This window comes from Catharus ustulatus, chromosome 1, assembly GCF_009819885.2.
Source record: "Catharus ustulatus isolate bCatUst1 chromosome 1, bCatUst1.pri.v2, whole genome shotgun sequence".
Classification (NCBI taxonomy): domain Eukaryota; kingdom Metazoa; phylum Chordata; class Aves; order Passeriformes; family Turdidae; genus Catharus; species Catharus ustulatus.
Window position 1 is genome coordinate 21,192,202 of NC_046221.1, and position 18,781 is coordinate 21,210,982.

At 39.4% G+C, this 18,781-nt stretch overlaps 1 protein-coding gene across 1 annotated transcript in view; it reads left to right on the top strand.

The window, feature by feature from the left end:
• CUBN (cubilin) overlaps window positions 1-18,781 on the top strand; it is a 152,972-nt gene that overhangs the window by 125,243 nt on the left and 8,948 nt on the right. The window contains exons 56-59 of the mRNA XM_033076268.1: window positions 4,158-4,358; window positions 6,470-6,599; window positions 7,468-7,685; window positions 18,313-18,518. Coding sequence (XP_032932159.1) covers window positions 4,158-4,358; window positions 6,470-6,599; window positions 7,468-7,685; window positions 18,313-18,518 — 755 coding nt within the window. The remainder of the gene's footprint in view (window positions 1-4,157; window positions 4,359-6,469; window positions 6,600-7,467; window positions 7,686-18,312; window positions 18,519-18,781) is intronic.

Genomic DNA, 18,781 nt, shown 5'->3' on the forward strand with positions numbered 1-18,781 from the left:
TCTTGACAAATTCTCATCTAGGACAGCTACAGTAATGTATTACTCAGTGGCTGTAATGCTCTCCAAGTGTGAGTATAACACTTAAAGAGTCCCAATAATGGCAAAATAGGGAGAATGAATGTAGGCTTCCTGCAGTATCTGCTAGAATTCTGTAGTATTTATTCTCTGTCCATACAAGACAACTGCTTTGTGTTTATACCACATTGATCTGAAAAATATTTTAATAACTCGTTTATTTCTCCTTTTTAAAAAAACACATGTCTGCAGTTTTGCAATCTGGGATAGGGTCATGGCTTTTTCGAGTCTGGTCTATCTGCTTTCTCAACTGTTACTAGGCAATTCAGAAAACAGACAAGTTTAGCAACAGATTATTTTGAAATAGAGTATATATGAGAAAGAATTTTAATTCCTTGCTTTCAAAACAATATCTTGTGCTACAGAGCTGGTTGATATATTTCATAGTGGTATGTTTCTAGGTAATACTTCTACTTTAGTAATTCCTACTTGTATTTTCATTTATATCAGAAGCCGCTGTTGTGAAAAAAGCCTCATTATTTTAAGTTTTACAGCCTTTAAACAAAAAGGTTTTGCCTCAGTAGTAAATGAAACAGAATCTATGGCTAAAGACAGAGAGATAGAAAGTGGAAATTGATATTAGTGATCAGATAGTCAGGGGCCCAGATTTGATCAAGTTTTTTGTGCCTGCATCATATGAAACAAATGATTTTATGGACAATAATGAGACTGGACAGAAATTTCTGCAAAGTGAAAAGGAGACAACCCAAAAGCATATTTCAAATGTAATGTAAGGACAACTGAAGCTCTTATCATGTGAACTTTGGAGACAAGGGTCAATGTATCAATGCTGAATGGTGCCAAGAGATGATAAATAGAGTGCAGATAGATAACACAAGGCCATGAAAGCAAATGCATGCAGCAATTCAAAGAAACAAGGATGTGTTCATAATGTCAGGGCAAATAAATGATCTCTCCAGAAGTATTTGGAAGAAATATGGTCAAGGCTAGAAGAGTGAATGGTACAGTGGAAGGATAGGAAAGAATTTATCTTAAAGATAGTAACTGGAAACTTATGGGGTCACCAACACAGAGAGAGCAGTTGCATCTGTCCTTGCAAATGAGATTATACAGAGCTAATGTGGAGATAAGGAGAGCAAGACAGAAGGTATCTCACAGAATCCTCATGAATGAATCAGAACAGAGGATGCAGTAATACCAGAAGGATGAGCAAAAGCTCTTAGTAGACAATGCTTTATGAAGAAAAACAGTGCTGGCTATGTAGAAAGTGCCTGTCAGCTCAAAGAGGATGTTGGTCTGACATCTGGCTAAGAACAGATCTCTGGAGACTCATGAAAACTATTTCATTGTAGTGTAAGGGACAGAAATTGGTCTAGAAAAGATCTAAGATTATATGATCAAAGGAAATAAACCACAGAGAATTGTGGATGATGTGTTGAGTATGTGTAGAGGCTGAAAGTATGACATGAGGAGAATCTGAATCTGGGGAATATTTACAGAATAATGCATTTAGATTGGTGAGAAATTAGGAAAAGTGTAAACAAGAGAGTAAGTTACAGGATAGAGATCAAACAATAATTACTCTTGCCAGGATTTATGAGTCATAAATCATATTGGCCCAAGCAATGAGTATTCAAAACTAGAAATTAAGACTTTTGCTCACAATCCTTCATTAACCATCTTATTTTTTCCAATGCAGCATTGCAAATCGATTTGTGATAATTATTAGGAACCCTGGCTTTGCTGAGAAATTAGTTTCACTTCATGCTTTTCTCAGGTCTTTTCAGAAAATTACCTACGTAGCTTTCTCAAATCTTTCCCATCATGAAAATGCTCATCTCAATTTCTTTTTTTTTTTAATTTGAAGTTTACATTTTTGTTTTATCACATTATTAAATTTTAAAAAAAGGATAGGACATGAAGAATATTTTTAATCAATTGTTTTATTATCAGTGTAATCAACTATCTGATGTGGCTGGTTATCAGCTTAGTTACTCCTGCTAGAGTCAGACAAGCACTGTACCACATTTCTGCATTGACATAATTGCAAAGCATGTTAACATACATTGTCTTTATTGAGACAGAAGGAATTTTTAAAATTAAACCTCCATAGATGATCTAAAATACATCTGACTGCTGAGATCATTCTGTTGGTCTCATGAAACAGAACTATCACTCCATTCCTGCTTGTCATCGTGTTCAAACAATTATCTTGTTTCCTGCAACGACTGGAAGCAGCTCGTTTTGAATGGACAATCTGCAGGAATCACTCTGCTACAACAGGAGGCTGTGTGTCTCTCCTGTAAAATTTAGTTAATTCCCTATTAATCCTTTGCAGTTTAAGTAACTGCTTCATTATTACAGGTCACTAAACATGATAACTTAAACATGTGACACCCCAGCTCCCATTAAGCTTGTAAATTATGAAAAAGACAAGGAAAGCATCAAGTTATCCTTTAAGTATAACAACTGATGAAACTCATTTTTCAGTAGGTGTGTGCTATGCTTTTCACTGACAGCATTAATTCAGCTTTCTTGCTCCCACCATATATTCCTTGGTGGTACCAGCTGGGTACCAGCAACTTCTGCCCCTGCTTGTGGCTCCCAGCTGGGCAGGGAGGTGGGGACATGGCTCTGAGCTCCTGGGGCACTGGTGGCTGGTGCTGGGTAGGTCTCTCACACCCCCTGAAAGTGTAGCTTGTCCTTCTTTGGGACCATTCCTCTGGTACTCTTATACAGCTACAGACCTTTTGGTCACCTCAGTATAAGAAAGGCTTTAGGCTATAGAGAGCTTCCAAATGAGAGCTATGAAAATAGGGAAGGGCCTAGAAGGGAAGCCACATGAGGAGTGGCTTGGTCTCTTTAGTCTGGGGGACACTGAGGGGAGACCTCGCTGCAGTGACAACTTCATTGTGAGGGGAAGAGAAGGGGCAGGCACTGATCTCTGCTCTGTGCTGTATAGTGACAGGAAACAAGGGAATGGCCTGAGGTTGTGTCAGGAGAGGTTTAGGTTGGGTATTAGACAAAGGTTCTTACCCCAGAGGGTGGTTGGGCACTGGAACAGCTGCCCAGGGCAGTGGTCACAGTGCCAAGTCTGGCAGTGTTCAAGAAGTGTTTGGACAATGCTCTCGGGCACAGGGTATGACTCTTGGAGATGGTGCTGTGCAGGATCAGGAGTTGGGCTTGATGATCCTTGTGGGTCCCCTCCAACTCAGCACATTTCTATGAAATGTGAAACTGATATGACCTTCACATTTTTTATATCTTTCTCCTCAGCCAAATCTGTTTGCAAACAGTGAGGTGGCTAGAAAGTCCTGAAGATAGGGCAGGGAGTCAGAGAAAATGGCTCATTCCTCCAGAAACCTGACTTCAAATGAGAAAGTTCAAACAGTAGGGAAAAAAATAATAGAATGCTGAACTCCCTGTTTCTGTGTTCCTTTTTTTCCCACTTAGCCTAATATCTGCACTGATTTTCCCCCCAAAACATATTGCTTTAGAAAACCACTAGAAGATCACATTTCCTTTTGACTTTTCCTTGAGTCAAGCTGAAGAGCATGAGTTTAGGTACTTGAAAGTTTGAGGGAAATCAGGAAGAAATAAGTCAGCTCTGAAACTTGCTGGTGTATGGACTACTTTTTGATTGTTCAAAAATCTCACAATGGTTCAAAAGTCCCTGCACTGAGTGCTGAATTCTGCATTAAGGGAAAAGATATTCCAGGTAGCTAGTTGCCTGTAACAAAAAGTGCATTGTTTTTATCTGCAGAGGACGTCCATGGTTTTTTGGGTCTCCTTACCTCTTCATGGAGGGTGTTCATTCAACTGTGAACTCCCACAAATTCAAGGGGTCTGGAGCCTTTTCCAGATCATAGGATGTGTTGAATCACACAAATCTGATGTCTTACATAAAAGGTCTCTTTGCCTTTTTCTGCCACAGTTTTACTGCATGTTAAAAGTTGACATTTGCATACTCAGCAAGCAACAAAATCCTGAGATCCCTGGAATGGAAAGCAATATGAAATTCAATTCTTCTCCTTGATTAGGTTGTTGCTAAATAGTTGTTGCTCAGTAAACCACATGCAAAAAATATGCTGCTAACTCTTCTGCACTCTATGCCCATGCAGCCCCAGCACTCCTGAGCAGAATTTGTCTTTATGATGGAGTGAGCATCTTCAGTGGGAAGAGCACAGCCGCACATCCTGTCATCACTCTCTGTGGCAATAAGCTTCCTGCCCCAGTCAGTGTCTTTGGACCCATGCTGCTCAACTTTTACACTGACTCCCACATTGTAGGCTTTGGATTCCAGGCTAGATACAGAGCAATTGGTAAGTATGCACTCTTCTGTATTTTAGGTGGTAGAAATATTCTGGATAATGGTTCTGCGTAGGAAAGTAGTACTTCATTTTGGGAATACCTTAGATGGGTGTAGATGGTACATTTTCCCACTGCATTTGCTCAAAACAGTTCTCAGGATCAGGACATGGCACTGTTTGGTGTGTACTAACACAGTTCTCATAATTCTCATTTCTAGACTTTTCATGGGACCAAGTCAGGAACTGAAACATTTTCCCTTTTCTGTAGAAAAGAAGTGCAACCATTTTTGGAAGTGGTTGGTTGGTTGGTTGGTTGGTTGGTTGGTTGGTTGGTTGGTTGATTGATTGTTATTTGCATTGCCTAAGGAGAAACATTAATTGAGTTAATTTTAAAGAATTTATCACTTACAGGAGAATGGTTGAATTCTCAGTTATACTAAAATTACATGATATAATATGGGAAGCAGAACAGGTAAATGGACACAGCTATATGCCTCCAATTGATAACCCTCTTGCAGGTGCCAGGAACTAATGTAAATGAAACTTGGGATTTACATTTATTTTATTAGTTAATAGCTATTTTCACTAAACCTCATTTGTCATTCATAAGAGATCTCTTATTTTTAAAGAGAAAATGTGAATTCAAAAAATTCACATTTAGTGTGAATTCACATGAGTTTAGAATTTACATCTGCACAAATATAAGTATCCCAGAAGATTGATTTTATTTGCAAAACCATTATAATATTTTCTAGGTTTAACTGGTAAAGACCACTTTTAAGTTTGAAAGCATAATTTTCTAGCTGCAAAGAAAAGTGTGAGTTTAATTTTGGTATTTCCCTTAATGCATTCCTCATGTTGAAAGCCACAGCAAAAAAGCATAAGGCTACATTCTTCATGTGAAATAAATGATCTGATGCAGTTAAGACAGAGGGACTAACATTGAGAAATGACAATGTGCAGTTACTCATGGAAAAGACCTTCATAACTCACTCAAGTCAGTTGCTGCTATCTGACTTGTGACTTCTGACATTTGAAAAGGATAACTGGAGCTTTATTAGCTTGTTGTTGTATACAAAGCAGATTCTGCCAATTAACATTCCTCTTCCCCCTAGCTGCATTGTTTGTTAAAAAAAATGAAAAAGGCTCCCCCTCTTCCAATAGAATAATGCTTATTCTGTATCTTCCCAACTCCTATCCTTTATCTGCAATTCTCCAGGCTGCCAGCCTGAGTCGTCAGGGGCTCTGCATCCAGCAGCACCCTGTATGGACTGTCTTTGTTAAAGTGGTAGCCTGGGCAATGAACATGAAAAACTGTGTGTGGCTCTGAGCTTATCAACAGGATGCAGGGAGACTCAGGGAAACTCTTTTTTTTTTTTTTTCCCCCTAAGTTTAAGATTATAAAATGAAGGCTGAAGCTAACAATGGAGATTAGAGTTTTTGTTCCCTGAAGCACTGAAGCTGGGAACAAACATTAGCCACATCCTGGCCTCATTTGCATCCGTGGTGAGAAACCCCAGCAGAGGGGGAAGTGGGGAACGGGATTAGTGATACCTGGAGACTCCTCTATGCATTTCTGTGCAGAACAAACACTACAGCAATGCCTTTGCTCTCACAGGGCATTGACAGATGATGAGGCTCTGCATGCATTCAGTCCAGAAATGTCAGAGATAGGGCTATGAGTGCAGTTGTGGCCAAATAGAGGCTTCTATGGGGCCAGAATCTGGATGAAAGAATATCTTTGCCCACACAATAGCCAGGTTTCTTCTGGCAAGCTAGAATGAGGGAAGAGCTATTCTCTTCTGCTGCATGAGGCACCTGTCCCACCCTGCTGTTCTCTGGACCTACTGCAGGATACACTTAAATCAGTCTCAGTCTTTTCCTGCACAGTGCCACTTGGTACGGATTAGTAACAACCTGTTACTGCAAGGCTGATTACTCTTCCACTGCAGAGCACAGCCTGACAGACATTTCACATTAACAGCTCCAGGCATGACAAAGAAGACTGCTCCAAATTTATCAAGGGTCTTTCTTTCCTTGCAGGTAAACTCCTTGAAGAAATATGAGAATTAGGACCAAACTAGTATTCAGAACTAATCACTCTTCCTTCTGTTTCCCTACAGCCTGTGGTGGCATTTTCAATGGCTCTAATGGCGTCATCAGCAGTCCAGCCCATTCAGTTCTTGATTATCACAACAACATGAACTGCTCATACTCCATCACAGTTGGAAATGGCAAAGTAGTGGCCCTAAAGTATGTAATCCAAGTTCAGTTTGTTGTTAAGGGAACAGGGAGGTCTCTGATTCCAGTTAAAGCAGCAATTATTGACAATATTTTCTGTGACTGTCCTTTTTCAAGATCAAAGCTAAACTAAAATATGAAATGGTTACTGAAGTCACTTCCATCTTCCTTTTTAACTTGTTATGTAAAAAAAAAAAAATCACAATTTTAAGTTCCTACTTTGGTTACCGACAAGACTAAGAAATTGTAAAAATGCAGCTCATGCTTTTAGTTAAATTCTGTTAGCCTTGGAGAAGTTTATACAAGAAAATAATAATTTTCTTAGAAGGGTAGTAATCACTTTATAGCCAAGATAATAATACCCACCCAAAAATAGTGTATTTCTGAGTGCATGCTGTCTTGCCTGAGAGAGGGATATTATTGCCACAAAATCTTGCCACTGAGAATTTAAAAACTAATCCATTCTTCAATCGTAAGATTGTGAATTAGCAGAATATTTCCCAGCTAAGAGGAAACTCTGCACCTGCACTTTCTAGGCCACTCATGTTCCCAAGGAAATTGCAGCCTGAACAATTGCAGGAGAGAGGGTGTGTGTGTTCACAGGAGAGACCTACTGCTTCATAGAAAGATGAGGTGTGCTGACAGCTTGCCTTGCAAGAGGCCCAGTGGGTGAGGGCCCCAATTTCTTTGAGGCTTGTTGGCTGAAGAGTTTTGCCATGCATTTAATAGTTGCTTGGTTTATTCCTGAAGAGACATGTTTAGCCTGTAAATGGCTTTGGCTAATGCTAGTACTTCAACCTTTCCTCAAGCACTAAAACACATGTAACACAGGAAAAGAACTGAAAATGTGATACCCTAAGACTCCATCTGTGTTTTACAGATTCAACAGCTTCCAGCTTGAAATATCTCCCTCCTGCTACAAAGACTATGTGGCAGTGTATGATGGCTCGGATACTCATGCTCCTCTCCTTGGGAAATTCTGTGGCTCAGAATTGCCTCCAGATATTAAGAGCTCCAGTAATAACTTGTTCCTGGTGTTTAGCACTGACTTCTATGGAGCAGACAGGGGATGGGAAGCATCCTTCAGAGAGACCTTAGGTAAGTGTATTATCAGACTCCTAATCTACTAGTAGGTAATTTCTTTTGGTGAGGAGCAGTTGTGACTTCCCTCTCTAGGGGTGCATGAAGCAGAAGAATGTTTCTGATAGCATAAATGAGATCATAGTAAAAAGGCACTGTATGCTTTTTGTTTTGATGGATGGAAGAATAAGGGGCAGAGCTTGATTATTACCTTAAAAAGCAGTTTTAATTCAGTACTCTACTTTTAAGATGAAGGTGTAAAAGTAGATTTTTATCTTCTTATCTGAATTGTTTAGGTATGGCAAGCAAAAATTACAGTAGTTTCACGATTATAAGCCGCACCATTTGGACTAAAATTTTTGTCCGAACCCAAAGTGCGGCTTATAATCAGGTGCGGCTTATATATGGACAGAGAATGAAAAGTTGCTGTTTTAGTTTGGAGGACAGGTGTCTGCTGAGAAAGGCAGGAGTCTCTCTTTGAAATGGAGAATGTAAACCCCCTCTCTCCAAATTATTATAATTTGGAAATCAAGGGGCATTCAGGCAAAAATATGGAAATTAAGAATAACAGTTCTTTTCTAGGGAAATCAAAATAGAAATACAGTACTACAAAGAAACAAACTCCAAACCCTGACAAAGTCAGAGTACAGCCTGACAGCCCGTCAGGCAGGGTGTTGGTAGCAGTCCCATTAAATGGTGGCTGCATCCTCCTGCAGTGACAGATGTGGCTCAGTTGGAACAGTGCTCCTGTACAAGGTGCAGTTTCCCTCTGGAAGTCCAGTGGTGATGTGGAGAAATCCAGTTTTCCACTGGAGTCCAGTGGAGAAAGAGGCTACCTCCGTGTCCCAAAACCTCTGTTTTTATCTTGGTAAGAAATGTTGGGCTCTTCCCTCTGGCTGGAGCAACTTTCAATGGGATGCAGTAATTTTATCAGTCCCACAGTGGGACTCAATGGGCCATTAGCAGACAATGACTCCCTGGAGGAAGGATGGGGTGTGAAAAGATAAAGAACAATGCCCTACCTGGTTTCAATGGATGGCCCATTAGCAGAATATCTGCCGTTGAGATAAGGATCACTGTCCCCACCCTCAACAGATGGTGATAGAACAGATACCTTTTATCACACTCTATATTGTAACATGCGGCTTATAATCAGGTGCGGCTTATGTATGGACAAAAAACCAAAAAGTTGCTGAAACCCAGAAGTGCGTCTTATACTCAGTGCGGCTTATAATCGTGAAATTACCGTATTACATGCAAACTGATTTCATGCCATCTCTACTACTTTCCTGTATAATTAACTCCTTGTCTTTTGTGGTCTAGAAAGAAGTAATTGTCTGGTTTGCAAAGCTGGTGCTGGGACAGATCAGAATCAAAGGCCTTTGTGGCAGAACAAACATAGTCTTCTGCTGAGTCACTGAATCCCCTCCCTACCCCTAGCCAGTGAGTTTCTCATTTGATAGTCTGAGAAAGTATCTACAGATAAGGAAAATAACTGGTTCTACAGGCTTTGCCAAGAAAAATATTCCCACAGAACCTCATAGTTATTACTATTATTAACTACTTATTTGCTTCACTCAAAGTAATTGCTACAAGAATGCTTAAGATCTTATGAATGGTCTTTAAGTCTAGTCAGTGGTATTCCAGGTAACTTAATGTTGCTTCACATGTTGCTGTCTTTAAACCCTGAAGTATGAGTTGTTACAGATTCTGTGAAGCCTGGGTTCATATTTCCAGCATGAGATCATCAAGAACTCTCCAAGCTCTTCCTCTCCGTGTTGGCATTTAATCAAATTTTTAGTCACTTTAGATGACTTAGACTTCAGATTTATTTGTGCAACTTGCCAGATACTCTCCTTAAGCACACAGCAGAACACAGGCCAAGCTCTTCAAGTCAGTACCATGCCTGACAATTTCCTAGAGTGAGGAGAAGCCTTTTATGAATAAACTTTGACATCTCTTAGATGTTTTGGAGGGACATTTCCAAAGGCTCTCAAGGACAAAGAGGTTGAGATGTTGCATAGGTTAGTCAGGAGCTATGAGTTGCAAGTTATATAAGATACCCAGGCAGAGGTATGGGCTGTGTGACAAACAGCCTGTGGTGTTGAGATGCTTAATGGTAGGTCTTCTCCCTTCATTGTGGAAAGCAAGCCACAGGGACTAAACCACATAGCCATTAGCAAGGATCTTGGCACTCCCATGATAGTACAGAATAGCCAAAAAGTAGAAAAGCATATTATAATAGGAAAACATGAGTCACATCCTATAAATGTTTCCAGTTTGGCTTGCCTAAAAAACAGAGCCAGGAAAATCTGTGACACATCTTTGTACTATGAGGTCTGAGAGTGTATGGTTCAAATAAAAGAGAATAAAACCACGAAGATCTAAAAGCCTGTTGTTCTACATGGTGCTTTAGAGAAGCTCCCTCATGTCTGTTAAAAGATAGAACCCATGTGGTTTTGTAAGACTACAAATCCAATCAGATGACAATTCATAATGATAAATCTCTTGAATAAGGAAGATGGTATCTGTAGAGAAACAAGAAGCCTCATTATCTGTTGGATGACAATGAGCACATTATTCTCTAGTTGCCCCAGGGAAACACAACTGGGTAACGTAATTATTGCTCTCTGTTTCATGTTGTGAGTGACCCTGATTATGTATTGGAAAGAAACAAACAGAAACAGCACGTTGTTTCTGTTTGTAGTAAACTAAACTATTTCCTTTCTCTGTAAGCTCTTCCAATTTCTTTCCTGATCAAGCTCTTTTAGGAATATTGCCTAAATCTAGGATTATCCAGGCATTCAAAGAGTTAAACCGTAAACTTTCTGTTGAAAACCTTCCCTGATTTTATTAAAACAATCGGTTTCCATCACAACAAAATATTCAAGGTCCCCCAATAGACAGAAAATGGACACTAGAAGAAAGTATGAAATAGTGTTAATTTGGCCATTTAGCAACATGTCATCTTTCTTGTCAAATATCTTTTCTTTCCCTGTGCTACTCCATACACTGTGCAATAAAAAGTGCACATTTCACAGGCAACATTCTTTGTCTCACTCTGTGAGATGGTGTGTTTGAGGCAGGGGAACACACAGCCCTTGCGATGTGGTTCAGAGGGTTTATCTTTTCACTATTTCTGCTGCTAATTTTGGGCACTTATCAGCCTCGTTTTTGGAATCACTTCAACATACTCTCAAGCAGAGCTGGAGAGCTGGGCTGACTGGAAGGTACCAGCCTGCTCCAAGTGTTAGGTTTGTGGAAACACAGACTCACCTTAGTTACCACTGACCTTTTTTCTGCCTTGCTTTTCAGTCTGTAAAATGAGAATTATATCTCTTTTCCACAGTGAGCATGTGCTCCTCTAGACAATCAATAAAAGGATGAGAAGATAGAAATCAATATCAACTTAAGGCATTTGGTTACATGAGATGTCTCTGTAAAGGAAGGAAAGCTAAAATCTCTCCCCAAAGAATGAGATCTGCGTGTACTGAGCTTGTGACTTGGCTAAAGATGTCCTGATTATCTCTTAAGCTCTAAGGGAAGATTTGAGTTTTTTAGCTGACCCTGGCTGGCAGTGATAGAGCTTGCACATACCTCTGCCATCCCTGCTGTAATGGCACAAAGAGCATTTTGGTGACAAATGGAGCTTTTGGCTATTCACATTCTGTAATGGGATGACCCTCTCACCTGAATTTGTGATCCCCTGAGGCATATGATATCAAAGCTAAGAAGACATAAAGGTTTTTTACTTGTTTTAAAGACTCAGAAATCCCTGTTGGAAGATGTAGCTGTGACCTCATTAACAGGAAATCATTTCTCCTTGAAAGCTCTGTGCTCATGTACACAGCTCCATTGTGTCAGTAATGAAAAATGCCTCACGTTCTAAACCTTCAGAGAAGGATTGAGGGGTCTTCTGAAAGGCAGCTCTGCTCACTGATGCTTTCTAAGGAATTCACATGAATGTACAAGAAGCAAAGTGCTGCACGTGGTTAGATTAGTGAGTTGAGTCAAAAGGCTCTTGGCAAGCTTTATTCACACAATACAGGTAGAACTGCAACAGTTGGGACAGTGGAGAAGGTGGAGTGGAGGAGGGGAGACAGATTGCCTGCTTTTTCTCCACTGCCCTAAATTCTGCTTGACTTCAAGCTGTGACCAGCCTTTTCCCCTCCCTATTTTATACTATCTTTTGTGAACATGCAGGAGAAATCCAAGAAATCCATTATGCCTTGTGAAAGACAAGCACTGTGTACTGGATTAATACCATTGTGGTCCCTTGTTTGCATTATTTTGGAGCTTATGAGCTCATGGGCCACAATTCCTCTGCACAAGACACTGCACAGGCAGAACAAAGCAACAATCTAATGTCACAAAAAGATTATGATTTAAACACAAGATGAAGAAAACCCAATGGATATCGACAGGCAAGAAGAATAGGGCAGCCACAATGAGAAGACAAGTGTTGCTGGCTCCAGGGCAGGAGAAATGTCTCCTAAATGTTAGGCTGTTGGAATGTGAATTCTTGAAACACCCCATCCTCTACATTGTCCTCAGTTTGCTCAGCTTTTCCCTCAAGGATCTCTCCATTCTTTTTATACAAATCATCATTTCTATTGAATGAATATTAATCATTTCACATGAGAAAAATAATCATAAGCAAGTAGAGTTTAGAAGAAAAATAGCTGGAAAAAATGAATCTTTCCTGATATACCAGAAAAGTGCATTAATAGGTAATTTACATAAATAATCTAGTTTGCATATAATAGAAATATATTATACTCTACATGCTTTTCTTCTTGATAAAATGATCTGTAACTTACCTGATAAATCACCCAGAGGTATCTGCCTTCTCTTATTCTATTGCTGTGTATTGAATTACTTATTTCCTGTGTGGAATTGAATACACTAAAAGCCTGTCACTAACAGGTTCACTATTATGCTCTCCCCTAATGAAATTACAGTCTGCTTTTAAAAAATGGATCCAGTAGTATTTTCACAGCATTTTAATTCTATTTTACTGTGTCAACAAAAAAAATTTGCCTCATTTCGTTCTAGTTCATGTTCTGTCCTGTAAACTGCAACTATGGCTTACTCTATGTTCAGTTTCTAGGTGCACTTTTTCAGCAGTATTCAGCATGCACAGCTGCTGCAGAGTCTTTTTGGGCTGCTCAGAATTGCTGAAAAAGCCCCCACAATTCTGAATGAAAAATATAAGGTGTAAAATATTGGTTTGGATGTTCTGTTGCATAGGCCAGGGGTAGGTGTCCTTTTGTAAGTCAGATTTAAATTCTCATACCACCAGAAATAGTTCATTGCACTGATTTATGTAATTAATGTTGTTACCTGCTGCAGGCGGCACCAGGCACCTGCACTGATAACAGCAGTTATGGCCTGTTATGTGGAAAGCACATAGCATTCAGCACAGCTGAATCATGCAAATTTTCTCTTCCTGCACCAAAAAAATATCAGAAGAATGTGCCCTTGACTGTGGCATGTGAATGTTGTTGTATTTTCTCATCGTTTGGAAAAGCAGCAGTGACTTGCAGAGATTTCACATCCCATTAGGACTGGTTTCCAGGGTGTATCTCAAAGTATCCTGAACTTGAGACCTGCTGCTGCAAAGGGTCTAGCTGAGAAGTAAATTGTCTGAATGTCCCAAATCTTCTGGCAGAAATTTCTTTGGGCTTTCAGTTCACACAATTTTTGCCAAATATATTACCCATTAGTATGACACATTTCATTACACTGTCATGGATAACTTACTATTAGTCTTATATATTAAAATAAGTGAATAAATTGTGGCTAATAATATCTTTTCCTGATCTTATTATAGTCTAGGAAAATAAGAACATCCTTGACAAGATCAGAATATATGATCATAAGTCACAATTCCCAGACTGTTTCTAAATGTATTTGGGGGCTGTAATATAAAAATATTCATCAGCTTGTAATCTCACTAAATTTAGAAAGCATTTGGGCGTTGAAATACATCTCTTTGGTGTCTTTGACAAGAATACAACTAAGCTAAGGCTACAAATGCCTCTCAGAAATGTCAGTTAATTAATCACAGGATCACAGAATGTGAAGTTGGAAGGGACCACAGTGGGTCATCAGCTCCAACCTCCCTGCTCAAGCAGGGTCATCCTAGAGCACAATGCATAGGATTGCATCCAAACAATGCTTGATTATCTTCAGTGAAGGATTTCTTTTACCAAAGCAAAATAAATAGAAAGGTCTTGAGTGCTCAAATTGGACAGATAAGACGAAAAGGAGACATGAAAATAAGAAATTTCTGTCTGATCTGATCTGATCTGATCTGATCTGAAAAATTGAAGTCAAAACTTATTTCCAGACACAGTAATTACATATCTTTGTAGTGACTAAATGGTTAAAAGCTGATAGGATATTCAGTATAATGGCACTTCACAAAACTGTGAGTGAACCCTGCTGGCATGAATTGTCTTAGCTTGACTGAAGTCAATGACTTCTTCAGCTGAAAATCTGTCCTCTGGTGCATACAAAAAAGAGGTGAGGAGACATTTCTCATTCACAAGAGAGCTCTGCAAAGGCTTAAGTAGCTGTGGTGCCAAATATGAACACTAATTCAGTATTAGTAAGTATTGGAATTAGACAAGACTGCATGTCACCCTCTGATCTCCCAGACAAGCATCAAGGAGATGGATAGGACAGTACACAGATTGCAGTTTTGCAGACTTGGCACAGAGCATGTCTGAACTGTTGCATTTGGTATCAGTCCAAAGAACCTTAAGGATACAAATTTCATCTGACTGCATTTGTGGAATCTGGCTAAAGCCAGATACTGGGACTTTACAGTCCTAAATTTACTGCTAGTACTATTGCCAGGCCATCAAACAAGCGAAAAAACTTTTCTGCGTAAAGGCTAGATAAGGACTCTAAAGGGCCTTGTGCTTTCAGAAATGTTTCAGGCTCTGTGGACAGGGTCAGCAGCCACACAAAATCACAATGTTGGTGCAATGATTGCCAAACACGGGAACAGCCTGCCTTGAGAAGGTTCACCAGCCTTCAGTGTCAGCCATGAGACAAAGCAGAAGAGTTCAATTCCTCACTCCAGCCCTGTCCTGAGCCGTACTGTTTGTAACCACAATCCAGACAAGGTATGGACTAATTGTTCCAGCCATGGTTAAGTCCAGCCACTCCCATGCACTGGAAGTAAGACCCATCAAGAAAGAAGAATTAGTCTTAACTGAATTAATCTGCCTATAATATTTTTTAGTTCAGATCAGAGAGAAGTCTAGAGTTCCCAGAGATGCTTCTAGGAGAAACTAAAAGAGAGTCAGAAGTCTTGGAGGGAATTTTCATTACTATCAAGCAGAACTAAACAATTTCTTTAACTTTGGAGCCTTCTAGGAGCTGTTTAGGCTGCTCATTTGTAAAAGAAGGAAAAGACAGCAAAATCTCTTTGTTGTCTTTTGAAATGTCAGTGGTATACTTGATTCTGATAGATTTCAAACTATTCAGTAGGTTACCCTTTCATTGCACCCATACCTGTAAAAATGAACCTTACCCCTGGGCTGTACTTCAAAGGCAGGAAGCTTCAAAGATTTATCTTCATCTTCATTCCATATCTAGAGGATATAACTCTTCACAGAGAAACATTTGCCTGGTCTCTGCTGTAATGATTTTTATTTGCCATAGGGAACCTTCAATTCCTTCTATTCTGAATGGTCCTTGAGCCTTTTAGTTTCACTAATGCTTCTCACCAAAAGCAATTAGGGATGACAATGTGTGCCCTAGTTCTGATAATTTGCATTCTCTGGCAAGCTTTTTATGAGAACAAGATTGCCATCTGATTTATGATGACCTTATGGTTTTTATTTCACATAAGAAAGCAAAGACTGAAACAAGACAGTCAGCCATGTAGCTGGTCAATCTGCTGACATACAAATTGTTCTATAAGGTACATTTATCATTATTGTAATCAAGTTTAGCTGTTAATATCTAAGAGTCTATTCTATGAATTAACAGACTTCTCAGTCCCAGATTTTGCCTAGATTTTAGCTACATTTGTTTCTGGCTGTGTTAGCCAGTGATTAATATCTTTCCATTAAAAGTCACCTGCAGGCTGGATGGCTACTCTTGGGCCTTCTGTTCAGAAGTGGTGCTGATTTTTAAAGCCATGTGTTGTGTCCTGGCTAAAATGCAGTGAGATAGTGTTTCTCTTAATTTCCTCCTGTTAAACACTTGGTTCTTCATTTACTTGTGGGTGTTCCCTTCATCTACAATGGTTTCACTATTGTGTAACCTCTAGTGCCTGCAATCAGATGCAACATTGATCAGCACTAAAATGCACCAACATAGATGGATTTTTCAACAAGGACTGCTCTTCATTTGACTTGATGTAGGACTACTTGATATCTGCTCAGCCTCCAGTTTAGCTGTTATTTATAATGTACTGTTCTGTAAGCATCTGACTATCCCAGCTGAGCAGGCCGGGCATTTTGAAACCTCATCTTTATTAACTATAAATCACATTTTCAGTTATTTATCTCCCCTTAGATGATACTGCTGGCTATACTATGCTAGCTGGAGTTAATTTTCTGATAAGGAGGATTTGACCTGCTTCTCTCTCTGTCAGATCCTTTTCATATGCTGTACACATAGAGCTTGTCCACGTCTGTATTTTTGTTATTAGAGCTGTCTTTATAGCTGCACAGTTAGCAGGGAATTTCACCACTGTAAAGATCCAGACATTTAATATTCAAAAAAGGATGACCCTGCAGCACTGAGAGCCTTCTTATTGCATGGGTCTGTGGCAATTCCCTGACTCGTGTTGCCATGGTCTGACTGGCATCTCTGCAATTTTACCCTTGAAAAAGGGAAGGGGAGCTTTGTTAGTGTCTGACCCATATATCAGTCCAGACTCAGTATTGCAGGGCTGGATGGTCAGACTACGATCTTTGACTGACATTCATATGCTTAATATTATGTTTAAATGCCTGCAGGTGACAGCCCAAATAAGATTGTTTCAGGGGAACAGAATAAATCACACAGAAGGGTGAACACAGAGAAAAACACAGGGAAACTGCATTCTTAGGGCCCAGGCACCCTCCTGTCTGACATTTCACTCCTTCCTAGACTATTTGTGAGAATGTGATTTATTGCTCACATTTCCCCTGCTGTTGTTCTCGCCTTCTGCATTGGCACTGAAATGAATGCTAACACTTTTCCAAGTTTCTGACTTCATTAAATGCCCACAAAACTGGACTACACTCTATTAATTCCTAGCTTTTTCACTTTGTAATAAGTTTTTCCTGTTCATCTTTAACTAAAGAAAAATCTGAAATTTAATGTTATTAGGATTTTGGTTTTAAGCTAACTGCTTTACAGGGTGGGGTTTTTTCTGGCTTTGGTTGGTAGGGCAGGATGACATTCAGCCTTAGTCACTCTGCTTTTAACCACTGCAGTCTCGCAAGCCCTGGTTACTGATGCAATCCTGATGCTTGGATGCTGATTTCTCACCAGCATGATCTTTTGTAATCCTGTAGCTCAAGTAAGGCACAGGTTTATGAGTGTGGAAATGTATCAGTGTATCAAGGTTAAGTCACTGAGAGTGCCAGACAGGCGTATTTTACACACCCAGATGAAATTCTGAAACTCTGCTTGTGTTGCTTAGTCACAGCTGTAGCTTCATTTCTTACTGAATGCTCACAAATGGATTTGCTGCAGGAGACAATAGACTTGCAGTTACTCCTCTGCTCTGTGCAGTTTACAAAAACTCTTTATAAAAACTCTTTCCTCACACCCAAAACAAGAGTACAACAATACTTTATTTAAATTCCACAGTTAAATAAGTGGCCAGAGACTAGTAGAGACTAGGGCAGGAAATAAATAAATTGATGATCATATTTACTAGCCCAGTCCAACCTCTGGAAATCAAACTATGAAGAAAAAAAAAAAAAGCCTGTCAGATAACCTGTGGTTTTGTGGTTGGTTTTGCTTGTTTGGAATTCAATGTGATAAACAACTGCTTTTCCCCAAAGGTAATTTCTTTCAATGTGACTGACTTATTGAGTTCAAATTTTCACAGTAAATAAGTCCAGGACTTAGCTCTATCTGTGGGAATCAAATTAAAAGCAGCCTGCATTTCAGAGGGACTCTAAGTTCCCACCACGCTAAACATTTCCAGAAGTAAGTCCCTTTTAGCTAGATTTGTGAATACGGCATCAGGCTGCCAAATTCAATCCCTCTAGGATGCAGCTGTATTGCCAAAATAAGCAACTTGATTTTATATCACATTTTCAAAGCCAACAGCTCAGTGCCCCCTACTGACAAAATATTCTCAGCTGCCAGCAAGGATCCCGTTCAAAGGCCTTCAGACCAATGCTTTTCTGTTTCATTGCTGCCCTCTGTCTTCTTACAGTCCCTTTAAAAAACTTCCATTGATACATTTTCAAAGTAAATACTGTTTTTTAATTCACTTTATGAAATCTAATTGTGATTCATGTCTCTGTGTTGAAAGTCTTTTAATCACTCAGATAGTCCTTGCAAGACAGGACAGGAAAATATTGTAGTACAGATAAAAAGCTCCTGGGTTAACATGAAAGAGTTGAAGATTAAATAAATGCCAGGAATTGCTGTTAAAAAGCTTCTGCTTCCTCAACAGGGTATCAGAATGGCTGTGGTGGTTACTTCTCTACTTCATCTTCTACCTTTGGCCCTCCGGTCTCCAATGTGACCAGAAGATATGAGAAAAATCTGAACTGTGTATGGATCATAACTGCGCCTGTAAACAAACAGATCAACCTCACCTTCACTTCATTTCAGCTTGAAGCCCAATCTGCTCGGATTTGCCGATATGATTATGTCAAAGTAAGACAGCTGAGTATTTTAACAAGAAAATATCCGTGAGATACAATCCATTATCTTCTCCATGAGGCTAACTTAATTAACAGAAAATTATCTTAAGAAGAAATTAAATTCCTTGATATAATTAAATTTTTTCATTGGTTTAGATTACTACTCCAGATGCCATTCTGCCTTTCTGGAAACCAATAAGAGTTTTAACACTCATTTCTGGTCTTAGACTGCTCATTTAATGAGTATTTATTTCACAGAATAGAAACAAAACAAAA